Source organism: Pipistrellus kuhlii, unplaced genomic scaffold (assembly GCF_014108245.1).
Source record: "Pipistrellus kuhlii isolate mPipKuh1 unplaced genomic scaffold, mPipKuh1.p scaffold_m20_p_4, whole genome shotgun sequence".
NCBI classification, from domain to species: domain Eukaryota; kingdom Metazoa; phylum Chordata; class Mammalia; order Chiroptera; family Vespertilionidae; genus Pipistrellus; species Pipistrellus kuhlii.
The window spans coordinates 60,288,846-60,316,725 of record NW_023425540.1 but is presented as its reverse complement, the minus strand read 5'-3'; the positions used below and the strand labels follow the sequence as shown (position 1 = coordinate 60,316,725).

Below are 27,880 nucleotides of genomic sequence, written 5' to 3'. Positions count from 1 at the left end.
AGGAAATTTAGCCTTAGTTGTAAACTTACATTAAATAATATGTTTTTTAAAAGGTAAGGAAATTGTTTTAAGTTTAGGGATGATTTAGGATCTTGGGGGTATAAAGGAAGGGTTTGATTATCAAGATATATTGGTATAGTTTACATTATTTTCTAAATATTTTACTTAGCAATGTTTTATTTCATTTGAGGCAGTAAGGCAGGTAGTCTAAATAAGCCCTGTCCAAATTACAGAATCATTTGTAATCTTTAGGTTATTAGCTATCAATTGAGCTACATAGAATAAATTATTCTTAATCTAAAAGGAGGAACCCATTCAAAAATTATTTAATCAGAAGTCTCAAATCCTGAATACAGGTTCCCTCACTGACCAGACTTTTCTTACCTGAATTTTGGCAGATTAAGTTTCTTCTTTAGATGAATACTTTGCTGTGTTAACTCTTACTATCTAAAACTCAGGTCCTACCCAGTTTGGCTCAGTGGATAGAGTGTCAGCCTGGGAACTGAAAGGTCCCAGGTTTGATTCCAGTCAAGGGCATGTACCTTGGTTGCAGGCACATCCCCAGTGGGAGGTGTGCAGGAGGCAGCTAATGGATATTTCTCTCTCATGGATGTTTCTAACTCTCTCTCTCTCTCCCTTCCTCACTATAAAAAAAAATCAATAAGATATATTTAAAACTAAGAAGCCAATAAATTCAGAGAGTATGATAATCTATGTGCTTTCCAAACTCAGGAATGTTATAGATGTGAAGAGTAAAAGATTCTTGAATTTTATAAGTACTTTTAAGTGGGTTTTTTCAAAATATTAAAAACTGTATTAATATTTCTTCAGAATATGTTGATATTTCCGATATTTTCCAAACCTTATTATACGCTGTGTACTCTTACTATGAAACTGCTTGCTCAGCCCTAACTGGTTTGGCTCAGTGGTTAGTGCGTCAGCCTTCAGACTAAAGGGTCTCAGTTTCAATTCTGGTCAAGGTCATGTACCAATGTACCAATTGGTTTTGGGTGCATCCCCTGTAGGGGGTGTGCAGGAGGCAGCTGCTCGGTGTTTCTTTCTCATTGATGTTTCTAACTCTCTATCCCTCTCCCTTCCTGTCTGTAAAAAATCAATAAAGCCTCTAGCCTTGTCCCCCTCATATTGACACCTTGTGTGTATGTACGTGTGTTTAAAGAAGAGGAGAGGGGGCCAAAGCTTTTTTCAGTCTCTCAAAAGGATCTCTGATGTAAAAAAAAAAAAAGTTGAAAACCTCTACTCTAAACTCTTCTATTAAATCTATTTTTAAAATTCAAAGACTTTCTTAGCACTCATTCAGTTCTTTGGCATGGCACACAGGCCCTCCTGGGATTTGGCTCCTCTTCCACCTCTAGCGTCATTCTTCAGGCTACTGCCTGCTCCCCCGCCCCCCTCCCCCCCACTTATGTTATTACCTCCAGCAAAATGAACCTATTCACAGCTTCAAAAAAAAAATCACTTTGAGAATTCGTTAAAAATAATTCAGAACACTGACATTTATAATAAGCAAGTTGAAAAATTATTAGCTATAAATATATGAAACTAGATTCAAGAAATGATTGTTTTGCAGCATTGTAATAGAATTATGGTTTTTATTGTTAGCCTAGAGCCTCTTCAGTTCATTTATTATTGCACTGCTATTGTCTAACATGTACTTGAATCAAAATATAAATGGGGGCTCATAAAATTATATTTTTGTACCTGAAATGAGCAGGAATATATCCTTGACATCCATACTTGTATTTTCATGCAAAATATTCTCCTTTAGAAAAAAATGTACAATGCTTTTAATTTCTAAAGCAAAATGACATTTTTAAAGTTTTGGTATTATAACACATAGCTATAGATATGTTAGAAAAGGGACTCAAGAAAACAATTATTTTGGTCTTGATGCCATTTTTTTCAGCTAGTGCATGGTACTATTTTAACAAAATGGAAATAGGGAAATGATAATCTCTTAGAAAGCATTTCTTGTATAAGCATACTTTGAATACATTTGAGTATTTATAATAGCTTTTTAAAGAGAAAATACTTGAAGCTTTTTTCTTGCAAGATCAATTTCTGCAACATTTGTGTGAATACTTCAATGTAATACCTTTTACGGATATGTGACATTATCTTCAGAGCCTGTACACTACAGAGCATAGAAAGTCTTCATATGATAAATTGGACTTATGTGGATAGACCTGAGACTTTTTCTAGAGCTTTTATAAAAATTATTTTAACAGGTCTTTAAAATTATCTTATTATTGGTTCTGATAAATCTAATAACCAATTTGACAAGGAGATTTTATGTACATTTATAGTGGAAACGAGAAAGTAATGTATTTATAATGTATTCTAAATGCTTGAATACTAAGATTTTTTTTTTACTATTTGAGGTTTGAAACAATTAACTGCTGGTTCACTGGATTTTACAAGAATACTTTTGAAGAAAAAAAAACGTGTTTGTACATTAACTGTGAAGTATAAGGCCCAATTTTAGGTTATTCTTTTTTTATTTTTTTTTAATATATTTTATTGATTTTGTACAGAGAAGAAGGGAGAGAGATAGAGAGCTAGAAACATCGATGAGAGAGAGTCATCGATCAGCTGCCTCTTGCACACCCCCTACTGGGGATGTGCCCGCAACCAAGGTACATGCCCTTGACCGGAATCGAACCCAGGTCCCCTCAGTCCCCAAGCCATCTCTCTATCCATTGAGCCAAACCGGTCTCGGCAAGGTTATTCTGGATGTATTTTATTTCTCTTTCTATTGCATTCTTTTCTGGGAAAATTTTCTATTATCTAGATCACATGTGTCAAACACAAGGCCCGCGGGCCAAATCCGTCCCGCCAGGCCTTGCAATGTGGCCCGAACCGCGCTGTCAATCACTGCACTCCGCTGCGTTTCCATCACAATGACAGTTTATGACTGTTCAGTAAACCATTCGGCCTGCGATTTAGGCTGGATTTTAGATTTTGGCCCCTTCTCTGATTGAGTTCGACACCCCTAATCTAGATAGTAAAAGTTAATGTTGCTCTGTGTCTTTAGTAATTTTAGAATAACTTCAAAGTACATTCTAACATATAATAGTACAGGGAATATACAAAAATAAAATTTATGGTTTGAAAATTAGAGGGAAATGATCCAGAAGAAACCTAAGCATTCTGTAAAATGACAAAGAAGGGCATTAACATGTGCCTCCATTAGTGAAATAACTTTTTCACAAATAAGATTGAGTAAGCACAACTATTTACCATTCTTATCTAAGTAAAACTTATTCTTTAATTCTTTGACAAAGTTTGACTTGGTAAGATGTTTTGAACTTTAATAGCTCTTGAGGTCTTAAATGATGGCCAAATCAAAAATAGAAAGGAAAAAAAAAATAGAAAGAAAAAAGAATACTGCTACAAAATCTATTTTTTGTAGTGTTCCCATAACTGCAGAGCTCTGAGCTCTTTAGAAGTCCCTATAAGGCTCTCAGGCAGGCAACAGCCATGTGACTTCAGTGGCCACTTTAATAGAAGAGGGTTGCTGACCCCTGAAAGATGGAAACTAGTGAGAACAGTGTAGAAGAATTGTTATGGTATGAAATCTCACATTATTATAGCCAAATAGAATGTAAGCTTGCTTTTATTTTCAGGTCAGATATTTTTAGAATGACTGACAGTACCCTATTTTGGAAAATTAAATATGGTACAACATTCCAGAATGGGTTATTTTGCTTAAGTGCCTTTCTTTTAACACACCGTTAGGATAATATGTAGCTTGGGTGCCATCAGAAATAAAACTTAGAGGGGAGGGGTGCTACTACCTAGGTTCAGGGATTTGTTTATTTTCATTTTTAAGAAAATATTTTCCTGTTATGATAATAGAGTTAAAGCCTCTTGTTTCCATATTCTAGAGTAAGTAAAGGGGATACCCCACTACAGTAGAAGACTTTTACTAGTATATTACTGCTACTTTTCCTTTTTGTCCTTTAGTCACTTCTTCAGCTAGGAACTATTTTCCTTTGTTAATATTATTGTCTTGAATAAAATATCAGATTTTGATCATCTGGGTTTTTAAACATTGGTGTCTGAGACTTTGTGAAAGCAAATACAAAACTATAGAATTTTTTTGTTTCGAAAACTATAGAATTTTAATGTAGTGATGGGCTGATATGTAGCTAAAGTATTTTGTAGCATGTACAAATTAGAATGCCTATTGTGACAAAAATGCCTCATTTTCAGATGCTTTGCATGCATACTTTGGAATTTGTGGCCTGTCTCTAATGGAGGAAAGTGGAATTTGTACAGTTCATCCTGCCCTGAATGTAAGCACACGGACTTCTGAACGCCTTCGAGATCTCCATCAGAGCTGGGAAACCAAGGACTCTAAGCCGTGCTCAGAGAATGTACACATCTCCACATGACTGACTTTCAACTGGGAGGGTGGGGGGATTTGTAGCATAACTGTAGCTCAAGGTTAAAAGCCATGTATAACCAAGTGTGCTCTTTTTTTAAGAAGTAGAATCTTACAATCAAATCTTGTGCTGGTGTCACTTTGGAATATGGTCTTGAGCCACTATTTGTAATGGGTTTCAAGAAAATCTTTGAAGTTTGAACCACAATGGACTCTGTTATGGTTCTTAAATGTTTATATTGTATTTCTAAGAACTTCTTTGAGGAAAATTAACTGTGTGTATGTAGGTTATCTTTTTTAAAACTCTTCAGTACAAATTATATATCATATAAAATAGAAATCTACAAGTTTACTGTTCACATAGCATTGATAATCTTTGGATGAACACTTAGTGATCATTTTAAAAGCTTGACTGCTGATGGTAGAAAATTGCTTTAAGAATTAAGTATCTGGGATTATTCTTTGAAAACAATCGATCCCATAATTTTTAAAAAGAAGAATGATTTATTTTGTCTCATTCATAAGTGTGTGCCAATTAAACTTGTGTGGGCTATACCAGTATATAAGTGAAATTAACCTCATAGCAAGAATGAATAGGCTTAACTAATACAATAATTTTTGTAAAGGGAGATTGTTTTAAGAAGACTATTATGTACCTGAGGGAAAATTAGTTTAACTATGTGATAGTGAATGGAAAGTTTTGTGCTGTGCAGATCATTTATCCAGAAGTTTTTGGGGTGAATTAACAGTTATGTTTTACTTTAATCTCAAATTATTAGTTCCTGTTTTTTTTCTTTATGGTTAGAAAACAGTATTATCTGGAAGAAAAGACATTTAGTAGTTTTGCTTCTTTTTCTGAGATATGTGATATAATTTATCCTAGTACTTTTATAACAGTTATTTTTAGCCACTGGATTTTATTTTTAGTTTATTGTCCTATGCTTTAGCTTTTTAATTTCAAAGTGATAATTTTCTAATTTTTTTCAAATTTAATTAAAAAATAGGACTGATCAAGTAAATTAAATGGTTTAGCTCCATATGTGGCCATTTATGTTTTCATATTTTCAGGTAAGTTGGAGGGAAATGTACTATTTAGGGGTTAAAGACGGGGGGTTGGCTTTGTTCTCTTTGTTTTGTTTATTTTGTGAACTTGCTAATTGTAAAGGAGGTAGTATAAAAATTCATCTGGTCAATAATAAGTTACTCAGTAAATCACATCAATCACTATTGCTTGATGACTTTCAAAGATATGAAACTAGTACTGAAATGGAAAAGGAAAACACTTCACTTAAGGGCTGGATTTAAGTTAAAATCGTGGTGATAATAAATGTTGAATTATTTGTTCTCCAAGTATCAGTATAAAAACTAAATTACTAGTATCACTATTTAGGTATTGTAACATTTAACATTTTATTTTATTTCCTAAATTGGAGGGGAAATAGCCTTAAATAATGGTTTTTCTCAAATAAAGGGGAAGCTAGTATATACTTGAAAAAAATAATCATGTGTTATTGATATGGACAGTTTGTTGTTTTTGTTTTTTTTTTAAAATATATTTTGTTGATTTTTTACAGAGAGGAATAGAGAGTTAGAAACACGAAGAGAGAGAAACATTGACCAGCTGCCTCCTGCACACCCCTTACTGGGGATGTGCCCATAGCCAGTGTGCATGTCCTTGACCGGAATTGAACCTGGGACCCTTCACTCTGCAGACCGACGCTCTAGCTGCTGAGCTGGCTTCGGCTGATATGGATAGTTTTAAACTATAGTTTGCCAGAGTAAATTTTTTTTTACATTAGAAATAAAATCAATTTTCTGATGATGTGAAAAACATAAGTTTAACTACAGATGTCATTCTTCCTTGAATTCCTTCTGATTAAATTCAGGCATTTTAAGATATTCACTTCTCAAACTACATCATCATTTAGCCATCGGAGTTAAAATAACATATGTAATGGCTTTAGAACTATATGCAAAGCCCAAACTGTTTTTCCTGAATCATCATTAGTCGTTGGAAGGTGGGAAAGTTAGTAACAGTAAGTGTATTCATAAATGAAAGAGAATGCCAAGGTAAAATATTTCATAAAAGTTTTGTGAAATATTTTCTGACGCCTTATACAATTTAATACCATAAAATTATAGAATATAATAAGATTCTAATTTATACTTGCGAGGGGCCTTCTTGTAAAAATCTATGGCCTGGCTGGTGTGGCTCAGTGGGTGAGCGTCAACCCATGCCCCTGGAAGTTGCTGGTTCTATTGCTAGTCAGATCACATGGCCCATTGTAGGCTCGATCCCCAGCAGGGGGTGTGCAGGAGGCAGCCCATTGATTTCCCTCTTCCCTCAGTCTCTAAAATCAATAAAAACATCTTTTTTAAAAAAGTTATCTATAAAAATGGAAAAGAACTATGAACCAGTGATTGTCATGTTCCACAGCAGCATACTGCCCAAAAAATACTAGACTAGTGTGAATTGTGGAGAAACTAATCCTAACTTTCTCTAAATAGTTATTTACAAGAAAAGTATTTATTAGATAAATTATAAGTAATATTTTACATATATACTTTGTTTTTTAGCAATGGTGATAGAATGAGAAGAGAAATATGAGCTCCAAAGCCTCAACTATTCCTAATGCTGCATCCCCACCTCTAATCTCTAATATGGTATATTCTCTCTCTCTCTCTCTCTCTCTCTCTCTCTCGCTCTCGCTCTCGCTCTCGCTCTCGCTCTCGCTCTCGCTCTCGCTCTCTTTCTCTCTCTCTCTCTCTCTCTCTTTCACTCTCTCTCTTTTAATATGGTTTTTTTTTTTTTTTTGGAGATAATAGAAGCTTTGTTTTGAGCATCTCTTAAAAACAAGATTAATCAGGTCATACAATACAGTTCAACCTATTTATCATCTAGTGTTTTAGATTTGATCTGTAATTTGTGTACATTTTCATTAGATGTTTAAACAGTTACTTGTAAATATTTAAATTCAAATAGAAGTTCTGCTGGCAGTGGTGCATAGTTTGAAAACACTAGACTTGATAGAATGAGTCAGTTTGGTAAAGAGGTCCTCTGGAGTCAGATGATGGGCTTACATCCCAGATCTGCCAGTGCAGCAGTGAGGTTAGACCCTAACTTCCCCACTGATAAAATTGGGGAGGGGGCGATAGCTAACTCATACGGTTGTTTGAAGATGAAATGAGATCATGCATATAAAGTACTTAGCATAGTAACTGAAATACAGAATATCCCCTATTACAATTTCTGTTATAACTACCATAAAATTATTAAAACCTCTTTTCTGCAATAGAGCTCTCAGTTTAAACTCAGAGAAAATGATGGCAGCAGTATAATATTTTAATCTCCCATATGAATACATTATAACTAGGATAGCCACAGACCCTATTCTACAAAACTAAAGGATAAAGTTTCCCCATGAATGTGAATATCCAAGTAAGTGAGAACAATCACTGCCCAACATGGTCTCAATATCTGTGTGAATGGAAGGCAGGCAGCTGGTTTCTGACAGTCTTTTTTTTTTTTTTTTTTTAATTTATTGATTTTGTACAGAGAGGAAGGGAGAGAGGGAGTTAGAAACATCGATGAGAGTCATCGATCAGCTGCCTCTTGCACACCCCCTACTGGGGATATGCCCGCAACCAACGTACATGCCTTTGACCGGAATCGAACCCGGGACCCTTCAGTCCCCAAGCCGACGCTCTATCCATTGAGCCAAACCGGTCTTGGCTGGTTTCTGACAGTCTTAAGAACAGAACTATAACATTGCCCACAGTTTCTCACTAGAAGGTGCAGTGGGCCAATCCGAGAACAGAAGCTGAAACTAGGAGGGGTTCTACAAGTCCCCAATTTCAGCAATGCAGTAAGATGTAATGATTGTGCTAGAACGGTCTGGAGCCTATCCTATGTAGCACTTAAAAATAATGAGACAGCCCTAACCGGTTTGGCTCAGTGGATAGAGCATTGGCCTGCGGACTAAGGGTCCCAGGTTCAATTCTGGTCAAGGGAATGGACCTTGGTTGTGGGCATATCCCCAGTTTGGGGGTGTGCAGGAGGCAGCTGATCGATGTTTCTCTCTCATCAATGTTTCTTAACTCTATCCCTCTCCCTTTCTGTAAAAAAATCAATAAAATATATTTTTTTAAAAAGTAGTGAGACAGCATCAATTGTTTGCCTCCCATATTCACCCCTAGGGATCTAGCACTGAGGAAAAACAACTAGAATTAGAACCCAAATTGGACAGAATAAGGACAATAGGACAAAGGGAAGAGATTCTAGTCTAGGTAAATATTGGGAAGAAAGGCCTATATAGACCCATATAATCTTTTAAATCACTTTGTAAAAATGAAAAGGGAATGTTAGGACCATGGATCTAAAAAAAAACAAAAAACATTACCCTCCCTTCTAAAAGTTCAGAAAAACTTTTTTTTTCTAAATGAGCAGCCAAAAAGGATTACAATCAAACCCCATTGAGAGTTATAAGAAGCAGACCAATATCTCCATAGACCCAGTGGTCGGCAAACTACGGCTCTTGTTGATCCACATGCGGCTCTTTGGCCCCTTGAGTGTGGCTCTTCCATACGGTCTGGGCAAGTCTAGTTTTAAAAAGTGGCGTTAGACCTGGGCATATGCTCTGACTGGGAATCAAACTGTGACCTGGTTTATAGGCAAATGCTCAACCACTGAGCTATGCTGGCTGGGTGATTTATATTTTTCTAATAATTTCCTAGGATAAATTCCTAGAAGTAGAATTTCTGGGTCATAGACTATGTCCATTTTGAAGGATTAGTGGTACAATTTAGCAAAGTGCCCTTTACAATAATGGTAGCAAGTATTCTCCCACTAATCCTGTAGGATGGCTCATTTTCCCACGTTCTCGCTGTCACTGGATATGATTGTTATATATGTTTAACAGTCTGTTGGCTGAGAAATTGTAGGTCTTTTTAAAAATTGTCTTATCTGATATATATAATAAGGATGTATTTTCTTCTTTTTTTAATTGAACAACTATAGAAATGTAAATTCTTCATCATAGTATTTTAAATGTTGCTATTGTACTTTTTCAACATAAAAGACATATTTTCCTTTTAAAAAAAAAAAGTGGCGTTAGAAAAAGTTTAACAAATTTGGCTCTCAAAAGAAATTTCAATCGTACTGTTAATATTTGGCTCTTTTGGCTGAGTTTTGCAGACCACTGCCATAGACAATTGAAGGCACACCAGAAAGACATCACCATGAGACTGATGAAAACTTAATATTTCTTATTTAAATGTTTTTAAGTTTTTTATTTCTTAATTCTTACCCAAGGATATGATTTTTTTTTTTTTTTTTTTTTTTTTTTTTTTTTTTTTTAGCAAGAGATGGGTAGGGAGAGAGAGAGAGAGCAGGAGAAACATTGATGTAAGGGAGAAGCATCAATTATTTCCCTCCCATATTTGCCCCAACCAGGGATTAAACACAAAACTTAGGCATGTACCCTGACTGGGAATCGTACCTGCCACCTTTTGGTGTTTAGAACAATTCTCCATCTGAGCAATACCAGCCAGGGTAAACCTAATATATTTTTAAAGCAATTATAACAGGAAATATGTAGCATTTAGAACTATATCAATAAAAATTGGGAAAGCTGAAAATTAAGCTACCAAGTCTTAAAAAATGAGGAAAAAGGCCAAAAGAAAGTGGAAGGAAATAATTAGTAAAAAGTGGAGAAAAGGGGAGAGAGAGTAACAAAGACAAACCACCAGCTACCCTACTTAAAGAAAAAAGGGGGGAAACAAAAATTAAAATGACATAGAGATAACCATAAATGGAAAATTTCAAAATTATAAGACCACTTTGAATAATTGCATATAATAAATTAGGAGAAAAAAAACTTTTTTTAGAAAAATGCAAATTGCCAAAATTTACCCTAGTAAGATACAAAAATTCAGAACAAACTATTACCATAGAAGAAACATAGTTAAAGGATTCCTTACCAAAAAAGCATCAGTCCCAGATTGTTTTAAGATTTCTACCAAATTTGTAAGATACTCAATGTTTAAATAATTCCAGAAACTGGAAAAAGAATGTTGAACCTCAAAATGCCAAAAAAAAAAAACAACAAAAAACAAAAAAACTTCCAAATTCATTTTATAAAGTGAATGTAATGGCATTTTCTCTAAAGCCTGACAAAGAGAAAATTATAGATTCTCAGGAATATTGCAAAATTTTAATCTATTTGCAAACAATCCACTAGCACTTTCAAAAAGTAATAAATCATGACTACGTTGAGTTTATTACAGTAATGCCAGGAAAATTCAATATTAGACAATCCATTAATATTTCTATTTAAAAAGTTAATGAGAATAATCCAGGAAGGGTATTTGAGTACTCATTCATGTTAAATATAGTTAGGTAGAAACTGATGGTAATTCATTAACATTGTACCTCTGCCCAAAAACCAGCATCTTAATGTTGAAACAAAAGAGGCTTTCCAACTCAAGTCAGGAACAAGGCCCACTATCTCCTCTACTACTTAACATTGGGTTGGAGTTTTAGCTAATGAAGTTTGGGAAGGAAGAGGTGAAACTATTTGCAGATATGATTTTCTATCTGGGAAACCTGAGGAATTTGTAGAAACACTCTGAGAACTTAGTAAAGTATCAGTTTATTAACAGAAATATCAGTAGCCTTCACAAGACAAAAAAAGAGTACAAACCCTGATTCCATTTAAGTGAAGTTCAAAATAGGAAAAACTTACCTATGGTGTCAGAAATCAGCGCCCACTTGCAGTCACTACCTCCCTCCCCAAAGGTAAGCACTACCCTGAGGTAATCGCCAATTAGTTTTATCTGGTTTTGAACTTGATATAAAAGGATTCATAACATATACATTTTTTTTCAACTGTCCTCTTTAGCTCAACAAGGACTGGAAGAGTACAAGGAAGCTTCTCTGGTGCTGGTAATATTCAATTTATGATCCAGGTGCTGGTTCCTAGGTGCATTCACTTTATGAATATGAAGCTGTCCACTTATGATTTATGCGCTTTTCCATATGTATAATCATAGTTCTGTAAAATGTTTACTAAGAAGAATAAAGGACTACACACACACACACACACACAAACCTAAATTAGTTAGGAAATATATTTGTAGAGAATTTACCTTTTATGATTTCAAAAAAGAAATGTGTAAACTTAAGACATGTCCAAAACCTATGAGGAAAGCATAAAAATAAAACACTTAAAAATTGTCTTGAACAAAATGAAAAGATTAAACCATGTTTTTAGGGAAGACTCAACATCAAAACATGTTTTCCCCTTAGGTTAATTTATAAATTTAAGCTATCTCAATGAAAATTACCATAGTTTTTTTGTTGTTGTTTGTTTGGGTTTTATTTAGAGAACATATGAGAGTAACTATGAAAGTGGAAAAAAATAAAGGGAACTAGCCCTACCAGACATTAAAACATACTCTTAAATCCTCCCAATATTACATACATACATAACCAAATACACACATATATGAGATATGCTAGATATCTTGTACTATAACTTTACATTCATCAATATATTATGAATGTCTTTCACTATCCATACTGTGCTTTAAATGGTTGCATAATATCTCATTGCATAAATGTACCAATTGGTGCTTTGTTTTACCCAATTATAAAAATATTGCTATAAGATCTTTGAAAGTATATTGCTGCCTACATGTAATTATTTAAGCTACATTTATAGCTGTGGAGTTGCTGAGGCAAATAATACACACGTTATAAATTTTTGATAGCTTTTGCCACACTGCTTTCTAAGGTTGTACTGGTAGTACTTTGATACAGATTTTAAATGTGATCAGAAAGTCTTAAAATTCACTGGAAGAAGTATGAGTTTAGGCTCAAAGCCAATTTCCCTCATTTAATCTTAGATGAGCAAGTCAAGGGGTTGGTAGAGCTATAAAAAGTCTCTAAGAAATGAAGGAAAATAATCATTTTGACAAAGTATATATAAGTAGCTTGCTCTAGAATGTTAATGGACTTTTACCTTGCCATCTGAATTTAAGCAGTTGAGTACCATGCTAGAATTCGGTGCTACAAAATGTTTTTTTCTGCTGTAGGGTATACTATAGAAAATGATTCAGTGGTTAAATTATAGAAATATGCATGTAAGAATAATTGTTTAGGCAATACCTTTTTTTTCTTTTATAACTGATACTTATTTTAAAAATAAGGCTCAGTGGATAGAGCGTCAGCCTGGGGACTAAAGGGTCCCAGGTTCAACTCTGGTCAAGGCATGGCATGTACCTTGGTTGTGAGCACATCCCCAGTAGGAGGCATGCTATATTTCTCATCTTAAGGCTACTTCCAACTTACAAATGTTGCTGTGAAGATCATATGTTTTTCTGTGGCTTTCCTAAAAAGAAATTTCTGGATTAAATAATGTATACTTTAAAAGTATTGGTAATAACTGTTAAATTGCCACCCAAAACCAGTATAGCTTTTCAGAAACTCATCAATAGGATTTCCTCAGAAAGAGGAATGGAGAGGGAGAGAGAGAGAAAATCAGTAATGAAAGAGAGTCATTGATCTGCTGCCTCCTGCAAGATCTCTGCTGGGGACCAATCCCACAGCCCAGTTATGTGCCCTAACTGGGAATCGAACTGTGATCTGGTCCCTGGGTATATGCTCAACCACTGAGCCACACCTGCCAAACCAACAGGATATTAAAGTACCTCATATCTCCTGCAACACTGGATTTTAACAATCTTAAAATTGTTCCCTTCTGCATGAAAAGAAGAAAAGTATTCATTTGTTGATAAACAGCATTTGTAGAAAACAAATCTAAGTGTTGGGGGAGTTTTATTTTTTATGTGTTACATCAATGAATGCTAATTGGGCTGTGTCTGAGATAGTGAAATCAAAATAATGTTTTTATTTTTATATATATATATATTTTTACTAATTTCAGAGAGGAAGGGAGAGAGAAGGAGAGATAGGAATATCAGTGGTGAGAAAAGCATTGATCTGCTGCCTCCTGCACAACCCACACTGGGGATCGAGCTGGCAAGTGGGCATGTGCCCTGACCTGGAATGGAACTGTGATCTGGTTCGTAGGTCAAGGCTCAAGCACAGAGCCATGCCAGCCAGACAAAATCATGTCTTTATTAATATAGAATTAGCACAATAGTTTTCAAAGTGTGGCCTGCAGACAGGAGCAGTGGCATCACCTGGAAACTTTCAGAAATGCAAACTCTCAGGTCTCACCTTGGACCTACTGAATGAGAGACTCTGGGGCAGGGGCCAGCTATCTGTTTATTAAGCCCTCCAAGTGGCTTTGGTACACACTCAAAATCTGAGGACCAATCACTGATTTAGAAAAAGCAGCTTGGGCAGGAGAGACCAGAGAGAACCCCATAAATGTTAAATGGGGGTGTTAGTTAACAGTAAGCTCAGTATGATTCAACGATGTGATCTTTACTCCTGCCCAAAATAACTAATATGATATCAGTCTATGGTAATAAATGCTCAAATATGCAAAGAGAATATTAAATTTATTTTCTCTGATGGACCCAATCTTCATTTGCCTGTATTTTTTACTGTCAAGGGGCAGAGCTGGGAGTGGCGGCATTTACATTGGTCAACTAACAATTTCAGTCTTTTAATATCAGTATTTTGTTTTTTCCTCCTGCTCCTTGTGTTCTGGGTATTGGTGGAAGCCTCTGTTGCAGGTTACTGCTCCAGTTTGATTCCGGGGCTGGTAACTATGGAGGTGTCTGCTGCTGGTCTACTTGGGCCTTTTGAGGTGTGCTACCTGCCGTTGGCCTCTGGTTGCACAGTCCCAGTACTATGGCCTCTGCCCTGATGTTAGGCCTCCAGCAATCTACCTGACCTTAGCAACTCCATGTCTACACCCCTCAGCCCCCTGAACCCACACACTTCCTTGGCATATAGAGAAACCCCTAGCTGTTAATGTCTAAGGCACTGTCTCCATTTCATAAACCTCCACTCCAATGCTGCTGAGCCTCCCTGGATGTAGAAGACAAGCTGACACGCCCAGGACTGCTGCCCTTCTAAGCAATGCCTGGAGAAGCAGGTCACAAGGACCATCTCACCACGTGTCTACATGTTTGAGAGCTACAAATCAAACCAGAAAATTATGTTCTATTGTCATAGGTTGGCAAATATACCAAATAGCAGATCATACCAAATCATTGTGAATAGCACAGCCCGTAATTAACTTCACGTTCCAGCCCCGGCCATGAGTTGGCAGTGACCACTGCTGGGCAGGAGGGAAGTGGACAAAGGGAAAAGATTTCTTGCTGGCTTGCCCTTCTGGCTCCCTGCAATCACTGGGAATATCCACGGAATAAACATCCCCTTTCCCTTGGAGGGAGAGAGGAAGGGGGTGGTCCTTTCATCCCCACTAGATCTCTCTCTACCCACCTGTACCCCATCCCTCTGATCACAAGATTTCTCTTTATTCCACACAGTCTGAGTCAGGTGATCTTTGCTCACAACACATGCTCAGCCTCCACATCCAACATCACTCAAGCACCTCAAAGGAGCCTGAGGTTCAAAGGCCAGGTTCAAACTTAGAAATCTTGTCCTCCTTAGAGCTCCCCGCCCAAGGCCAGGCTCTTTCCCACCCTAGGCACTGTCACACACTGTGAGGAACTCCCTCTAACTCCCACAAACAGCTGTTGGATCTTCACACCTTGTACGGTCCAAAGGGGAGCCAGGGGAGAGCCCCACGCAGGCTCTGGAAGTGGGTTCAGGTAAGACTGCCATGGTCTTTGGTGTGTGAGGCATGCTCTCCAAGGGGCCCCACCAACTCCGCATCTCCTGGGGAGCACTGGAATGGGGTCCTCTAGAGTTCTGGCAGGCCACCAGCCCCTCTGCTCTTAGGTTTTTCATGCCAGTCTGGACTTTGATACTCAGCAATTTTACTATGGATTAGAAATTAAATAATTATTTTAAATTTCGTGATAATGGTTTGTGTTGTATAAAAATATTTTAGAGATGCATTCAGAATTTGGATCGTCAAATTCAGAGCTTTGCTTTAAAAACATTATAGTGAAACTCACCTCCAAAACTTTCTATTCAGAAGATAGGAATCTTGTTGTTTTAGGCTCCATGGGAATTTCTGACGAAAAGCCAGGTTTGGGGATCACTTTTTTAAAAAACTCAAAAGGTCCCTTCTTACATGAGAGAACATGATCTTAAGGTGACTTCAGGCTGGTTAATGAATTTCTCATAAAAATAGTAGGTGAGAGCCACATCTTTAGGAGGCAATTAAGTTTCTAGCAAAAAAAAAATATATATATATATATTTTATTTTATTTTTAATTTTTTTTTTCCGGGGTGGTTCATCAGTAATTGGAAGCCTGGGGATTTGAGAGAGAGAGAGAAAATAAAAGTTGGCTCCATGTTAATTGACTTCTTAGCATATTGAAAATATTTCTATTTTATCTCAGCATCCCTCATAGATGAAATCTAAAAGTGTAGGAAGAATTACTAAATTTAAAGCCTCTTAATATCTAAGTAGACAAACGAGTTTCAGGAAGCACTGCTTCTAAGTTTTTTCAATGTTTTACTGCCTACTAGGAGGGGAGGAACACAGATTACAGAATGTAGAGCTCCAAAATTGTCCCAGCTTTCGCCTCTATAATAGGCATGTACTAACATTACTTTAATGTCTAAATGAGCTCATAGCGCTTACTCCACCTTTTTAAAATGAGGTTTTACCTAAGTCATAGGAGATTGCAAACTATTGTAGCTAATAACTGTTGAATGTTTAATACTCTATGTATTTATGGGAGGCACCATAACTTCTGTGCTTATAAATATGTAATAATATAATGGAAGTTACCCATTAAAATTTTAATATTGAATAAAGGGTATATCTGTAATGTGCTTGCCCCCAGAGTTCTATGATGGTATATTTGGGGAGGAGAGAGAAGTTGGTGGGAGGGTTATCAGTGAAGATGCTTGACTATTAAAATGAAATGCTTTTCCCTCCATTTCCCTTTTATTTTGCAATGTTACATCTCATTTCAGTTATGTTTCACTGTTGTCTGAGAAGAGGGCAGATTTGTCAACTGAGAACACAGCTACAAAATATTCTGATTTATGGGGAACTCTTCTATTTCAAAGATTTATTTCCTTATTAACTGAGTCTGGGTAACTTAGCAACCTGGCTTTAAACACAGGAGACCTAATGATTTTCATTTTTTCCCCTTAAATACACAGTTCAAGAAGAATTTCAGACTAGATGCCCTATGTGGAAAGTGATTGTCACTACCCAAACAAGTGCCTCAAGTACCACACTTTTAAACCATATTCTGTTAAACAGGATAAAAGAAGGTCTCCCTGTCACACCCAACCCCTCATTCCCTAGTCCTCTGCAGGAGCAACAAGTGTGGGCAGTTTGTTTCCTAAAAATGGACTTGAAGATACAACTCCATATGTGTGAGTATGTTTATAACCATACACTTACATATAATAGTGACCCAAAGACCAACTGACTCTGCAAAAATTCAATTTTCATTCTTTTGACATAGCCTGGCATTTTTCTATTTCAGATATCTAGTACCAATTATTAGGAAAAATTGCAAATTTAATCATCTTCATTATATTTGAGAAAGGGCTGAGGGAGCTAATAAAATAATTTATAGAACCATAGAAATAATTAAACAATAATAACTAGAAGGTCACAGAACAAGATTCTTATTTTTTAATTCCACCATTCCTCAGTTGCCACTGCATTGCAAGTCTCATGGGGACCATTAGAGTTTAGGAGAAAGACAGCAAAGATAACATGCCTGAGGAAGGAAGTGGGGAAAGGTTCAGGGGTACTCAAGAGAGAACATGCAGAGGGTCCTTTATCTTTAGGATTTTTATCTGTTTTCTAAAAGTGGGAATTTTATGGGAGATCTCAGGAATATCTTAGTAGCATATTCATCAGCTTTCCCCAGTGTGTGTCCTTTAATATGCTGATTCATCAAAATGAGCATGTAGCTGGTTAGGGTCATTTTCTGGTAAGTTTTACCTTCAAAGAATGTCATCAAAGAGGGACCGGGACCAAGGTGAGTCTGTCTCCATAGGGTCCAAATGTATAAACTATTTGCTCCTAAGTAAGACCTTGCAATTTATTACCTGGCTGTGCATTGCTCTGCTGACTTATTCTCTGGCTGTAAATTGCTTGTCTGTTTAACTATTTGTCTCCATTCTACTCACCAAGGAACTTTCCTAGCTTCTTACTATCCTACCTCAGTGCTGGGAAAGGTGAGCAAACAGGGCTCCCCACCTAGCTAAGTCCCATTCTGATGATTTCTAGCAAGCCATTCCCTCAGCCAGATCCCATTACTGTATGACACAGGAATCATAAAATGTGCCGCCTGGGTCAGTAGAAATAGTAACAACTGATGTGTTCCTATCTCTAAGATGCCCGGAGCTCTTCAGAAGAGAGGACGGGCTGTTTGGTTTGGTTCAGAGTTTGTATAACTGAGAGGACATATATCAGCCAGCCCAGTAGAATCTCGCAAATATGAAAGGACTTGGCTACATTGCCCATGTTTTTATAACCAACTTTATTTTACAGATTTACAGAATAATTGCAAAGATAGGACAGAGAGTTCCCAAATGCTCAGCATCCAGTTTCCCCTATTAACACCTTGCATTAGTATTGTACATATGTTATAATTAATTAATATTAATGCATGATTAACTATATTCAGATTTCCTTAGGTTTTACCTGGTGTCCTTTTTCTGCTCCAGGACCCCATCCAGGGACCACACCACCTTCGTCATCATGTCTCCTCTTGGCTGTGACAGTCTCTCCAACTTTCCTTCTTGATGACGGACAGTTTTGAGGGGTACTGGCCAGGTGTTTTGTAGAACATCTCTCAAATGGGGTTTGTCTGATATGTTACTCATTATTAGAATGGGATTATGGGTTTTGGCAAGGAAGATAAAAGTAGAGTGCATTTTTATACCTTTCTACGTTTTAAAAATTCCATGTCAGTTTCTCTCTATCTCCTCCAATCTCCAAACTCATTTTTATACTGATAGTGCCTGTTAGGATGAAGAAAATGGAGCTTCATTCTGGTACGTATTACCGGAAGTCATTCTTTTTATTTTATTTTATTTCTTATTGATTAAGGTATTACATATGTGTCTATATCCCCCTAATTGGATATCACTAGTGGGAATGGACTCCTCAGAGAGAATTTCCCGGGATGAGTTACTTAGAGCCACAGACTTGATAGCGAGTGAATTGGTAAGAGAGCCCAAGCAGAGGCAACAAGTCTGGCATAGAAAATAGAACCATCCTGGCAGCTGACCTAGAAGAAGACACTGCCTGTGGGGTTTTCTTTTTTTTTCTCCCTATTCTGGTTTTTTTTTTTTTTCCTTTATTTATTGATTAAATTATTACTTATGTGTCCTTATCCCTCCATTGCCTCCCATAATATCCCCCTCTTATGCCCTCACACCCCTCGTGTCTGTGTCCGTTAGTTATGCTTACCTGGTATATGCATGCATGCAAGTCCTCTGGTTGATCTCCTGAAGGATTTTCTAATCCTTTGTGAGTAATGAAAGACTGGAATGTGGAATAACAAGTGATAATAATATGGCCACAATCAAAGGCACCTGATCAAAGAAACACCCACGCCTTGTCAGTGGAGTAAAGGCAGGAAGTGAAGAGTTTATGAATATGTCAGGTATCAGATGGTGACTAAGATTGAAATGGAGCTAATCCTGGATGTATCCTGAAGTTAAATCCTAAGGCTCAGAAGGCTTCTAAATAAGCTAACTGACAAAACAAGTGTTCTGGGAAAAATCAGGAAATCTTAAACAAACAAACAAACAAAGCCTTTCTTGCCATCCGTATGCACCTGCTGGCAGATGGAGAAGGCAGATGCTTAGAGTTTCTCAGGAGCGTGTCTGAGTTATACTTCCTCGTGTCTTCTCCCATACAGTTTAAACTTGGAATCATGTTCAGAGAGCAATTAGCCAGGGCCATGAAATGGAACCATGCCCACTGGCCCTTAATGGAACAGTGAACTTGGACTCTGGCCACTCAGCCAGTCAGCTACTGACCTGTCAACACAAATAAGCTTCAACATTCACCTTCATTTTAGAGCTCTGGTAAGGACTAGAGGAATTTTGTTATCTGAACACTATTGGTAATCTGTAAAGTGCTTTTCATTGAGAAGTATTGTCACTGTTCTGTTAAGCTCTTTGCCCAGGTCTCTGTTTCTGAAAAATGTGACAGCCCTAGCTGGTTTGGCTCAGTGGATAGAGCATCTGCCTGTGGACTGAAGGTCCTGGGTTGGATTCCAGTCAAGGACACATGCCTAGATTTTGGGCTTGATCCCCAGTAGGGGTCATGCAAGAGGCAGCCGATCAATGATTCTCTCTCATCATTGATGTTTCTCTCTCTCTCTCTCCCTCTCCCTTCTTTTCTGAAATCAATAAAAATATATTTTAAAAAATAAAAAGAATGTGACAAAAAAGGATGTGGTGATTTCTCTTCATTTACCCTTTTCTCTTACATTTATACTCCAGGCATTATAGTATAGATGGTGCAAGTGAAGAATAATAACAACAGAGACTTTATTGAGCCGTCAGTATGCTGGTTATAATTCTAAGCTCTTTATGGGTATTAATTCATTTAATCCTATGACAACTCTGTTATTATGCTCATTATTACTGATGAGTAAACTGAGATAGAGTAGTTAAATGAATTGCTAAAGGTCAAATAGCTCTAATATGGCTATATCAGCTGGAACTCGTTTTTGTTGTATAATTAATAACTCAAATGACATGCTTTAAACAAATTAGAGTTTAATTTTATCTTGAGTAAAAGAAGATGGGAGGTAGGTAGTCAGAGGCTGGAATGGCAGTCTCACTATTCTTAGGAACTCAGGCTCATCTTTCTCCTTTCTCTAGATGCCTTAGCACATGGCTGTCCTCGGGTTCTCCTCAATAGTCCAAGATGGGATTGGAATGCCAGGTGTCAAAACTGATTTAGTTAGAGAGAAGGAAGGAGAGGGCCAAAGGGCTTTCCCAGAAGCCCCACCCAACAACTTCCACAGGCATTTCACTGGTTACCCATAGCTGCAAAGAAAGCTGGGAACTGTTTTTCTTTTTCCCCTTCCTTCCTTCCTTCCTTCCTTCCTTCCTTCCTTCCTTCCTTCCTTCCTTTCTTCCTTTCTTTCTTTCTTTCTTTCTTTCTTTCTTTCTTTCTTTCTTTCTTTCCTTCTTTCCTTCTTTCTTTCTTTTATTTCTTTTTTTCTCTTTTTAAGTTGGACACATTTCTGAAGGTTCTGTAAAAGAAAAAAAGATACAATAAATTTTAGACTCATATACCATAGAATACAGTTTCTCAGAATAGAATTGTGGCTTTTTTTTACAGGTGAAAATAAGGCTGTATTACCATTTTTATTTCCCACTCGCAGTAGTCATTTGAAAATGCAAACAAGGTAATGTATACAACTTTTTTAAAGTTAGAACTTTGCTTAGATTTCTAGTTTTCCCTTATCCACAATTTAGTTATAGTTGATGAAACTCTGTAACTTCATAGTATTCAAGTGAATATTGTAGACTCTTACAATGAAGAATAAAAGAAAGACAGAAGTGGTTTTAGAAGAAATACTTTTCTTATTTTTATTCTGAAATTTTTATCTGGCGGTTTTTGGGATTTTTTTCTGCAAGATATTACTCTCAGATTTCCCTTTCAAAGAGCAAATGTCCAATATTAAAGTTTTCATTTGTCTTTTAAGGAAAGAAAGGAAAATAATATTTGAGTTGATATTGAGACAATTACTTAATTGGGTTATACTGTACTTGATTATGGCTAAAACCTTTCTTTTAATATGTTTCTCCAGTTATAAAGTTTAGTCATTCATTTATCCATCCACTAAATACCTCTGGGTTTAAAAGGTTTTGGATACTTTATATATGATAATCATTTCTGTCCCATTGTTAACAAAATAATTGGGTAATGTGAAACAAATTTTTAAAGTTTGTACTTCAACAAGTACTTTTACAATTAAACAGAAAGTATTTATACAGATAAACCAAATTTTGTGTATTGAAAAGAAACCGAAAACTTTTGGAATCATGAGATAAGAATATTTCAACTAGCCTAAACCGGTTTGGCTCAGTGGATAGAGCGTCGGTCTACGGACTGAAAGGTCCCAGGTTCAATTCTGGTCAAGGGCATGTACATTGGTTGCGGGCACAGCCCCGGTAGGAGGTGAGCAGGAGGCAGCTGATCGATGTTTCTCTCTCATCGATGTTTCTAACACTCTATCCCTCTCCCTTCCATTCTGTAAAAAAATCAATAAAATATATATATTTTTAAAAAGAATATTTCAACTATGTACACATTTCACATTGAAAAACATATTATGAATTTTTACATATAAGGATACTAAAAGGTAAGTACTGACAATTTTCCTTCTTAAGAGTAAACAATATGTTGTGAAATGCCTCTGTGACATACTGTGCTCTCCCCTAGAGCTGATACAACTCTAAAATAGACATATTTGCAGAAAATATTCTCATTTATATTAATGTAGCCATATTGCTTCTCTAAGGAAATATTTATAAACATTGCTACTGTGTTCCAGAAATGTTTTAAGAAGAAAATCATTGTATATGAATCCTCTACAATGGAAAATATTATAATAACGTTTCCCCTGATAGAATTCAAAATTGTGCATGTCACAGTAAACAAAGTGATATGAGTTCTGCATCAGAGCCTAGGGCTATGGCTGGGGTGTCATGATTCATTTTCAGTTCGTTATTAGCACTTATTGCCTGTCTGACACCAGACAAGCTATTCAAACTACTGGATTCTTCCTATTTTATTTATTTTATTTTATTTTATAATATTTATTGCCAGAGTTCACAGCCAGCATTGGCTGTGGCAGGAAACTCAGAGCACCCAGAAGCTTCAGTACACCAGTTGGAGACCTGTCTAAATGAGTGAGTATTGGGGAACAGAAAACACAGAACCTTCCACTTTGATTATGGATTCACATAAGAAGCAAATGAACTCAAAGAGAAACCCCATACCACTGGCACTCCATCCCATTCCTCCCTCCTCTGAAGCTCTGGCAACCACTAATCTATGTTTGTGCTCTATGAATTTTCCAATTATCACATTTTGAATAAATGGAATTATACAATAGAAAGAAGAAGAAGAAGAAGAAGAAGAAGAAGAAGAAGAAGAAGAAGAAGAAGAAGAAGAAGAAGAAGGAGGAGGAGGAGGAGGAGGAGGAGGAGGAGGAGGAGGAGGAGGAGGAGGAGGAGGAGGAGGAGGAGGAGGAGGAGGAGGAGGAGGAGAAGGAGGAGGAGGAGGAGAAGAAGAAGAAAATGAAGCCAAAACCGGTTTGGCTCAGTGGATAGAGCATTGGCCTGCGGACTGAAAGGTCCCAGGTTCAATTCTGGTCAAGGGCATGTACCTTGGTTAAGGGTACATCCCCAGTAGGGAGTGTGCAAGAGGCAGCTGATCAGTGATTCTCTCTCATCAATGTTTCTAACTATTTTTTTAATAGACTATACTATGCATCCATAGAGCAAATGTTGCATAGTTATATCTACATCTTTTTAGAAAATATATATTTTATTGATATTTTACAGAGAGGAGGAAGGGAGAGAGATAGAGAGCTAGAAACATCGATGAGAGAGAAACATTGACCAGCTGCCTCTTGCACACCCCCTACTGGAGATGTGCCCGCAACCAATGTACATGCCCTTGACCGGAATCGAGCCTGGGACTTTTCAGTCCACAGACCAACTCTCTACCACTGAGCCAAACTGGTTTCGGCAATGTTTCTAACTCTTTATCCCTCTCTCTTCCTCTCTGTAAAAAATCAACTATATATATATATATATATATATATATATATATATATATATATATGGAGCAAATGAGGTAAAGCAGAGTCAATGGGCAGAAAGGAAAGCAGCCAGAATAGTAAGACTTTGAAGGAGTGTTCTGTGCAAAGATAGTAAGTATGGCCATTACAAAAAGCTGAAAATAGTTAATAAATAAATTCTCAGCATGCTTTTCCCATTGTGCCCTTGATCGTATTTAGAATAAGATGATTTAAAAATTTTAAACATGCACCATAGCTTTATTGTATGCCTTGGCTGGCTAGTTCAGGGACAGGTGGTAAGATGCCTCCCTCTTGGCCAAAAGCTTGTCCTTCCTGCTCCTCAAAGTCAATGTTATTTTTATAGTATGATGCTTATAGAGTCCCTTTCTTAGCATTTTTTCCTACTCTGCAAATTTCTTCTAGATACTTCTCTCCTCTATAATAGAACAACAGTGCTAAGTCCTTGCAAATACTTAATAAATCAGTAGCCTGGATTGGTGTTAACATTCTTAATTTAAATTCACGGAGATTTCAGCTGTGTTGTTTGTTGAGGAACACTGACATAATAAGAAAGAGATTTAAAAGTATGTCTTGGTGGCAAAATAGATCAATAGACATATTTTATCATTTTTGCCAGAGCCAATCATCTCCTTGTTTGATAATCACATAGCAGCCAATCTTCCACTAAGTGCTACCTCTTGCACACCCTATTCTTCTCACTCACTGCTGTGAAAAGCCATACTAAATCTGACTCCGAGACCCTGTAAATTCTTTCTCTTTCCTCCTCATATCTTCCCTCTCCCAACTCTCACCTATGAAATAACCTAAAATAAATAAGGATCAGCAGGAAGATGGCTCTTAGAGTAAGCCCATTTGTTTTATTACCAGCACTCATAAGTAACTCCCTTCCTCTCTGGCTTATAACATCTCACAGTAACAATGTGTTCAAGATCCTTCAGGATGGTAAAGCAATGGATGCTTAGCTCTAAGGCAGGAGGAATGCTACAAGATGATGACTAAGTACTGAGGGGAGGTTCTTCAGCCTCACAAAGAGCAATCTTTTGTGGCAGAAACACAGCCAGGCTCGAAGAGAGAAGCAGACCAAAGAAACTAAAAGCAGAGAATGTGATTAAATTATTTATAATGATGCTGCAGCTGTATTGATCAGAGGGAGTTTTCTCTCTTAACCCTACCTTCCCCAAACCTTAAGAAGCTGTATGTCCTCCCTCAAAGAATTATGCCCCAATGTGAAAGGGTGTGGGGTGGGTTACTGGTGAGTATCTTAGTTAAGAAAAGACTGGTTATCCAATATAGTTCTACCATATCTAATGACAAGCAAACTGATGATCTCTTTGCATATCTCATTTCCTAGGAAAGAAATGGTATATCATTTCACAGTGTACCCTGAAGCAAAAAGGTTCTGCCCTCCCTACCAGCATCATATTACCTCAGCATTGAAAAACCTAATACAAAATTGAAGCTTTCAAAGCTTAGCATGGTATTAAAAGAGCATTTATATATATATATTTTTAAGAGCATTTTTTAAAATATATTTTATTTATTTTGTACAGAGAGGAAGGGAGAGAGATAGAGAGTTAGAAACATCGATGAGAGAGAGTCATCAATCAGCTGCCTCCTGCACACCCCCCACTGGGGATATGCCCGCAACCAAGGTACATGCCCTTGACCGGAATCGAACCCGGGTCCCCTCAGTCCCCAAGCCGACGCTCTATCCACTGAGCCAAACCGGTTTTGGCTAAGAGCATTTATATTTTAAGAATCATGTATACTGTTGAATCTGCCCTGCCAGAACACTACCAGGCCCATAGCAGGTGGTCGGTCACATTGAATACATGAATGAATGTTCTTAACATATTTGGATTCAGTGGATGGATTTGGGATTCAGCCACTAAAGGCCATGAGCTCAGCAGTGTGTTGGGGGGCGAGGGCGGGGGGGAGATACTGGCTTCTGTGCCTAAGTATCTAAGTACTAGTCTAAGTTGGCCATTCTAGCTTCCTCCTGGGTAGGGTCTTGCTTGCTAGAGAAATAACATGTTCTGGGGGATTAAGGGTTAATTAGAATATGTGCACACAGCTCCAACTTTGCCACTGGGAAACTCTAAGAATCCATTCTTTGCCCTTAAATAAGCCCAAAGCAGTTTGCCACCCTCTTTAGGCCAAAGATTGTGTGTGATAAGCTTTGGAGGAAAATAAACTGTTAGGAGATACAGTGTCCTTTTCACCTCAGGAGAGAGGGGACTTGAAAAGAAAATGCTGATTACTGGTACTAACCTCACCAGCACTTCATTTGAAAAAAACAAAATCCTGTTCTGATGTGGCTCATTCCAAGAAGAAATTCTAGGCATTTGTTTTAAATGGGTGTTGAAAAGCCATCTGGGACAGGTATAATCTACATTACAGACGACTTTGGCTAATGTGCCACCTTCCTAATAGTTAACGTTTTATGGAATTCAACCAAAAAGCACATTATTAGAAAAGGAGGAGACATTAGGTAGATGTGCCTCATTTTATATTATTTTGGTTTGTTTTGTTTGGTGATATTTCATCAGATCAGAGAGTACTAGAAATAATCAGGTTTCAGCAGGGGCCTAAAAATGGCATCAGTCTTGGATTTGGGATGAGAAGGAAGCTGGAGACCCTGCAAAGGTTCCTGTCCCTCCATCCCAAATTCCTATGACAGATCATATGCTTTTTTCTTTTCTTTTTTTTTTTTAATTAATAGCAGTATTTGAATAAAGAAATAGATACTGTGTGAGCCAGAAATCATTATAAAGAATCCTGAAATATGCAAAGCAGATGGAATAATGTTAACAGAGATAAGCTACTACCTAAAACTGGGAACAACTTCCAGTGTGCTACAGGCTCAGAAAGGGCAGATTCAGGGAACAGAAAGAGCCCTAGGCCACCAGGAAGTACTGAGATGGGACAAAATGTAGGCAGTAGATAAAAAATGCTGGAGAACATGTTATTCCATCAGATTCAGTAATGTATTAATAGGATTATATGTCATAACCAAGCAGGATTTATGCCAGAGATGTTCAAAATTGGGAAAAAAATATTAATGTTATTTGCTCTGTTACTAGATTAAATATGAAAACCATGCACTCATGCAAATAGATGTTTCAGAAATGCATTTGACAAAATTCAAAAGGTATATCTAATTTAAAACTTTTTTAGCATAATAGGAATAGAAAGAACCTTCTTAACCCACATGAAGGATATTATTAATCTGAAGCCCTTATTCTCCAAAATCCTCAGGTACAAAGGTGAACTATTAGGAAGGTTTCCATTAAAGTCAGAAATAAGACAAGAATGACTGTCACTTCTGATATCCAACATTATACTGGATATTCTAACAAATAAAAATAAGACAAGAACAAAATAATCTGTAAATATTATCAAAGTAGGGGAAATAGTCTATATATTCAGATATTTGTCCTTTTTAAAATCTCAGGAGCATCGGCTAACAAACTATTACAAATAATAATAAAATCCAACAAGGCAATCAGAAACAAGATCAACAGACAAAAACTATAGCATTCAAACTTACTAGCAAATATACACGTGAAGGATATTACTATAGACTGTGTGTATCTCCTCAAAAACTCATATATTTGTGAAGACATGACCCCTATGACATGTATTTTGAATCCTAACCACAGTGGTGTCAGGAAGTGGGTGGGCCTTTGAGAGGTTATTAGGTCATGTCCATGGGGCCCTCAAGAATGAGATTAGTGCATCTGTAAGGAGACCCTGGAGAGCTCTCCCACCTCTCATGCTGAGGGAGGGAACAGTGGGAAGACACTGCCACTTGCTTGTGTTTAGGTGTGAACTTCTTTGTATTTAACTTTCTATGGGTTTATTGAGTTCTTGGATCTGTAGATTGTTTTCCATCAGATTTGGGAAGTTTTACCTATTATTTCTCCAAATATTTTCTGTGCCTTCCTCTGTTTCTCCTCTTTCTCAACACACACACACACACACACACATTTTGTATTCTTATATGGAGTAGAAAATATGGATACAACATAAATTATTCAAGCATTTCTTAATTTGTGAAAATTAAATTGCTTCCAATTTTTTAACAGTATAAACAATGTTACAATTAACATTATGTATATATCTCCTTGAAGGATGCTTCTTCAAACAGATCCGGAAAAGTGAAGTTGCTGAGTCATTTAACATTTTAGACACTGTTGCCAAATTGCCCTCCAAAATAACTATATCAATACTCAAAACCAAAAGTTCTTAAAGCTACACACATTTCCTTACACTCTTAAAAATTTGTATTATCACCCTAGCTGGTTTGGTTCAATGGATAGAACATTGGTCTGTGGACTGAAGAGTCCAGGTTTTGATTCTGATTAAGGGTAGATATCTCCTTTGCAAGCTAGGTCATGTATAGGAGGTAACCAATCAACATTGATGTTTCTCCCTTTCTCCCCCTTTCTTCCACTCTCTCTAAAAATCAATGGAAAAAATATCCTCAGGTGAGGATTAACAACATCAACAAAATTTCTACTATCAATTTATTTTAATTGCTGATAACCTAATGAATGAATGATGGGGTCTCATTGTTTTCATTTC

General features: G+C 36.9%; 1 protein-coding gene and 1 long non-coding RNA gene across 5 annotated transcripts in view; both read left to right on the top strand.

The window, feature by feature from the left end:
• Window positions 1–16,984, top strand: part of PGGT1B (protein geranylgeranyltransferase type I subunit beta) — a 52,800-nt gene extending 35,816 nt beyond the window's left edge. For 2 of the 4 annotated variants that reach the window (XM_045571851.1, XM_036409466.2), the window contains exon 9: window positions 4,234–5,750. In XM_045571851.1, coding sequence (XP_045427807.1) covers window positions 4,234–4,415 — 182 coding nt within the window. In that variant the 3' untranslated portion in view covers window positions 4,416–5,750. Of the gene's footprint in view, window positions 1–4,233; window positions 5,751–11,304; window positions 15,785–16,631 lie in introns of those variants that run through there. The other 2 variants (XM_036409465.2, XM_045571852.1) reach the window with 2 other exon arrangements.
• A 4,773-nt stretch (window positions 16,985–21,757) lies between these two features.
• LOC123651237 lies at window positions 21,758–24,682 on the top strand. Its single transcript, XR_006739804.1, has 2 exons — window positions 21,758–22,376; window positions 24,645–24,682. It is a non-coding gene; the product is annotated as an uncharacterized LOC123651237 (long non-coding RNA).
• The last annotated feature ends 3,198 nt before the right edge of the window (window positions 24,683–27,880 follow it).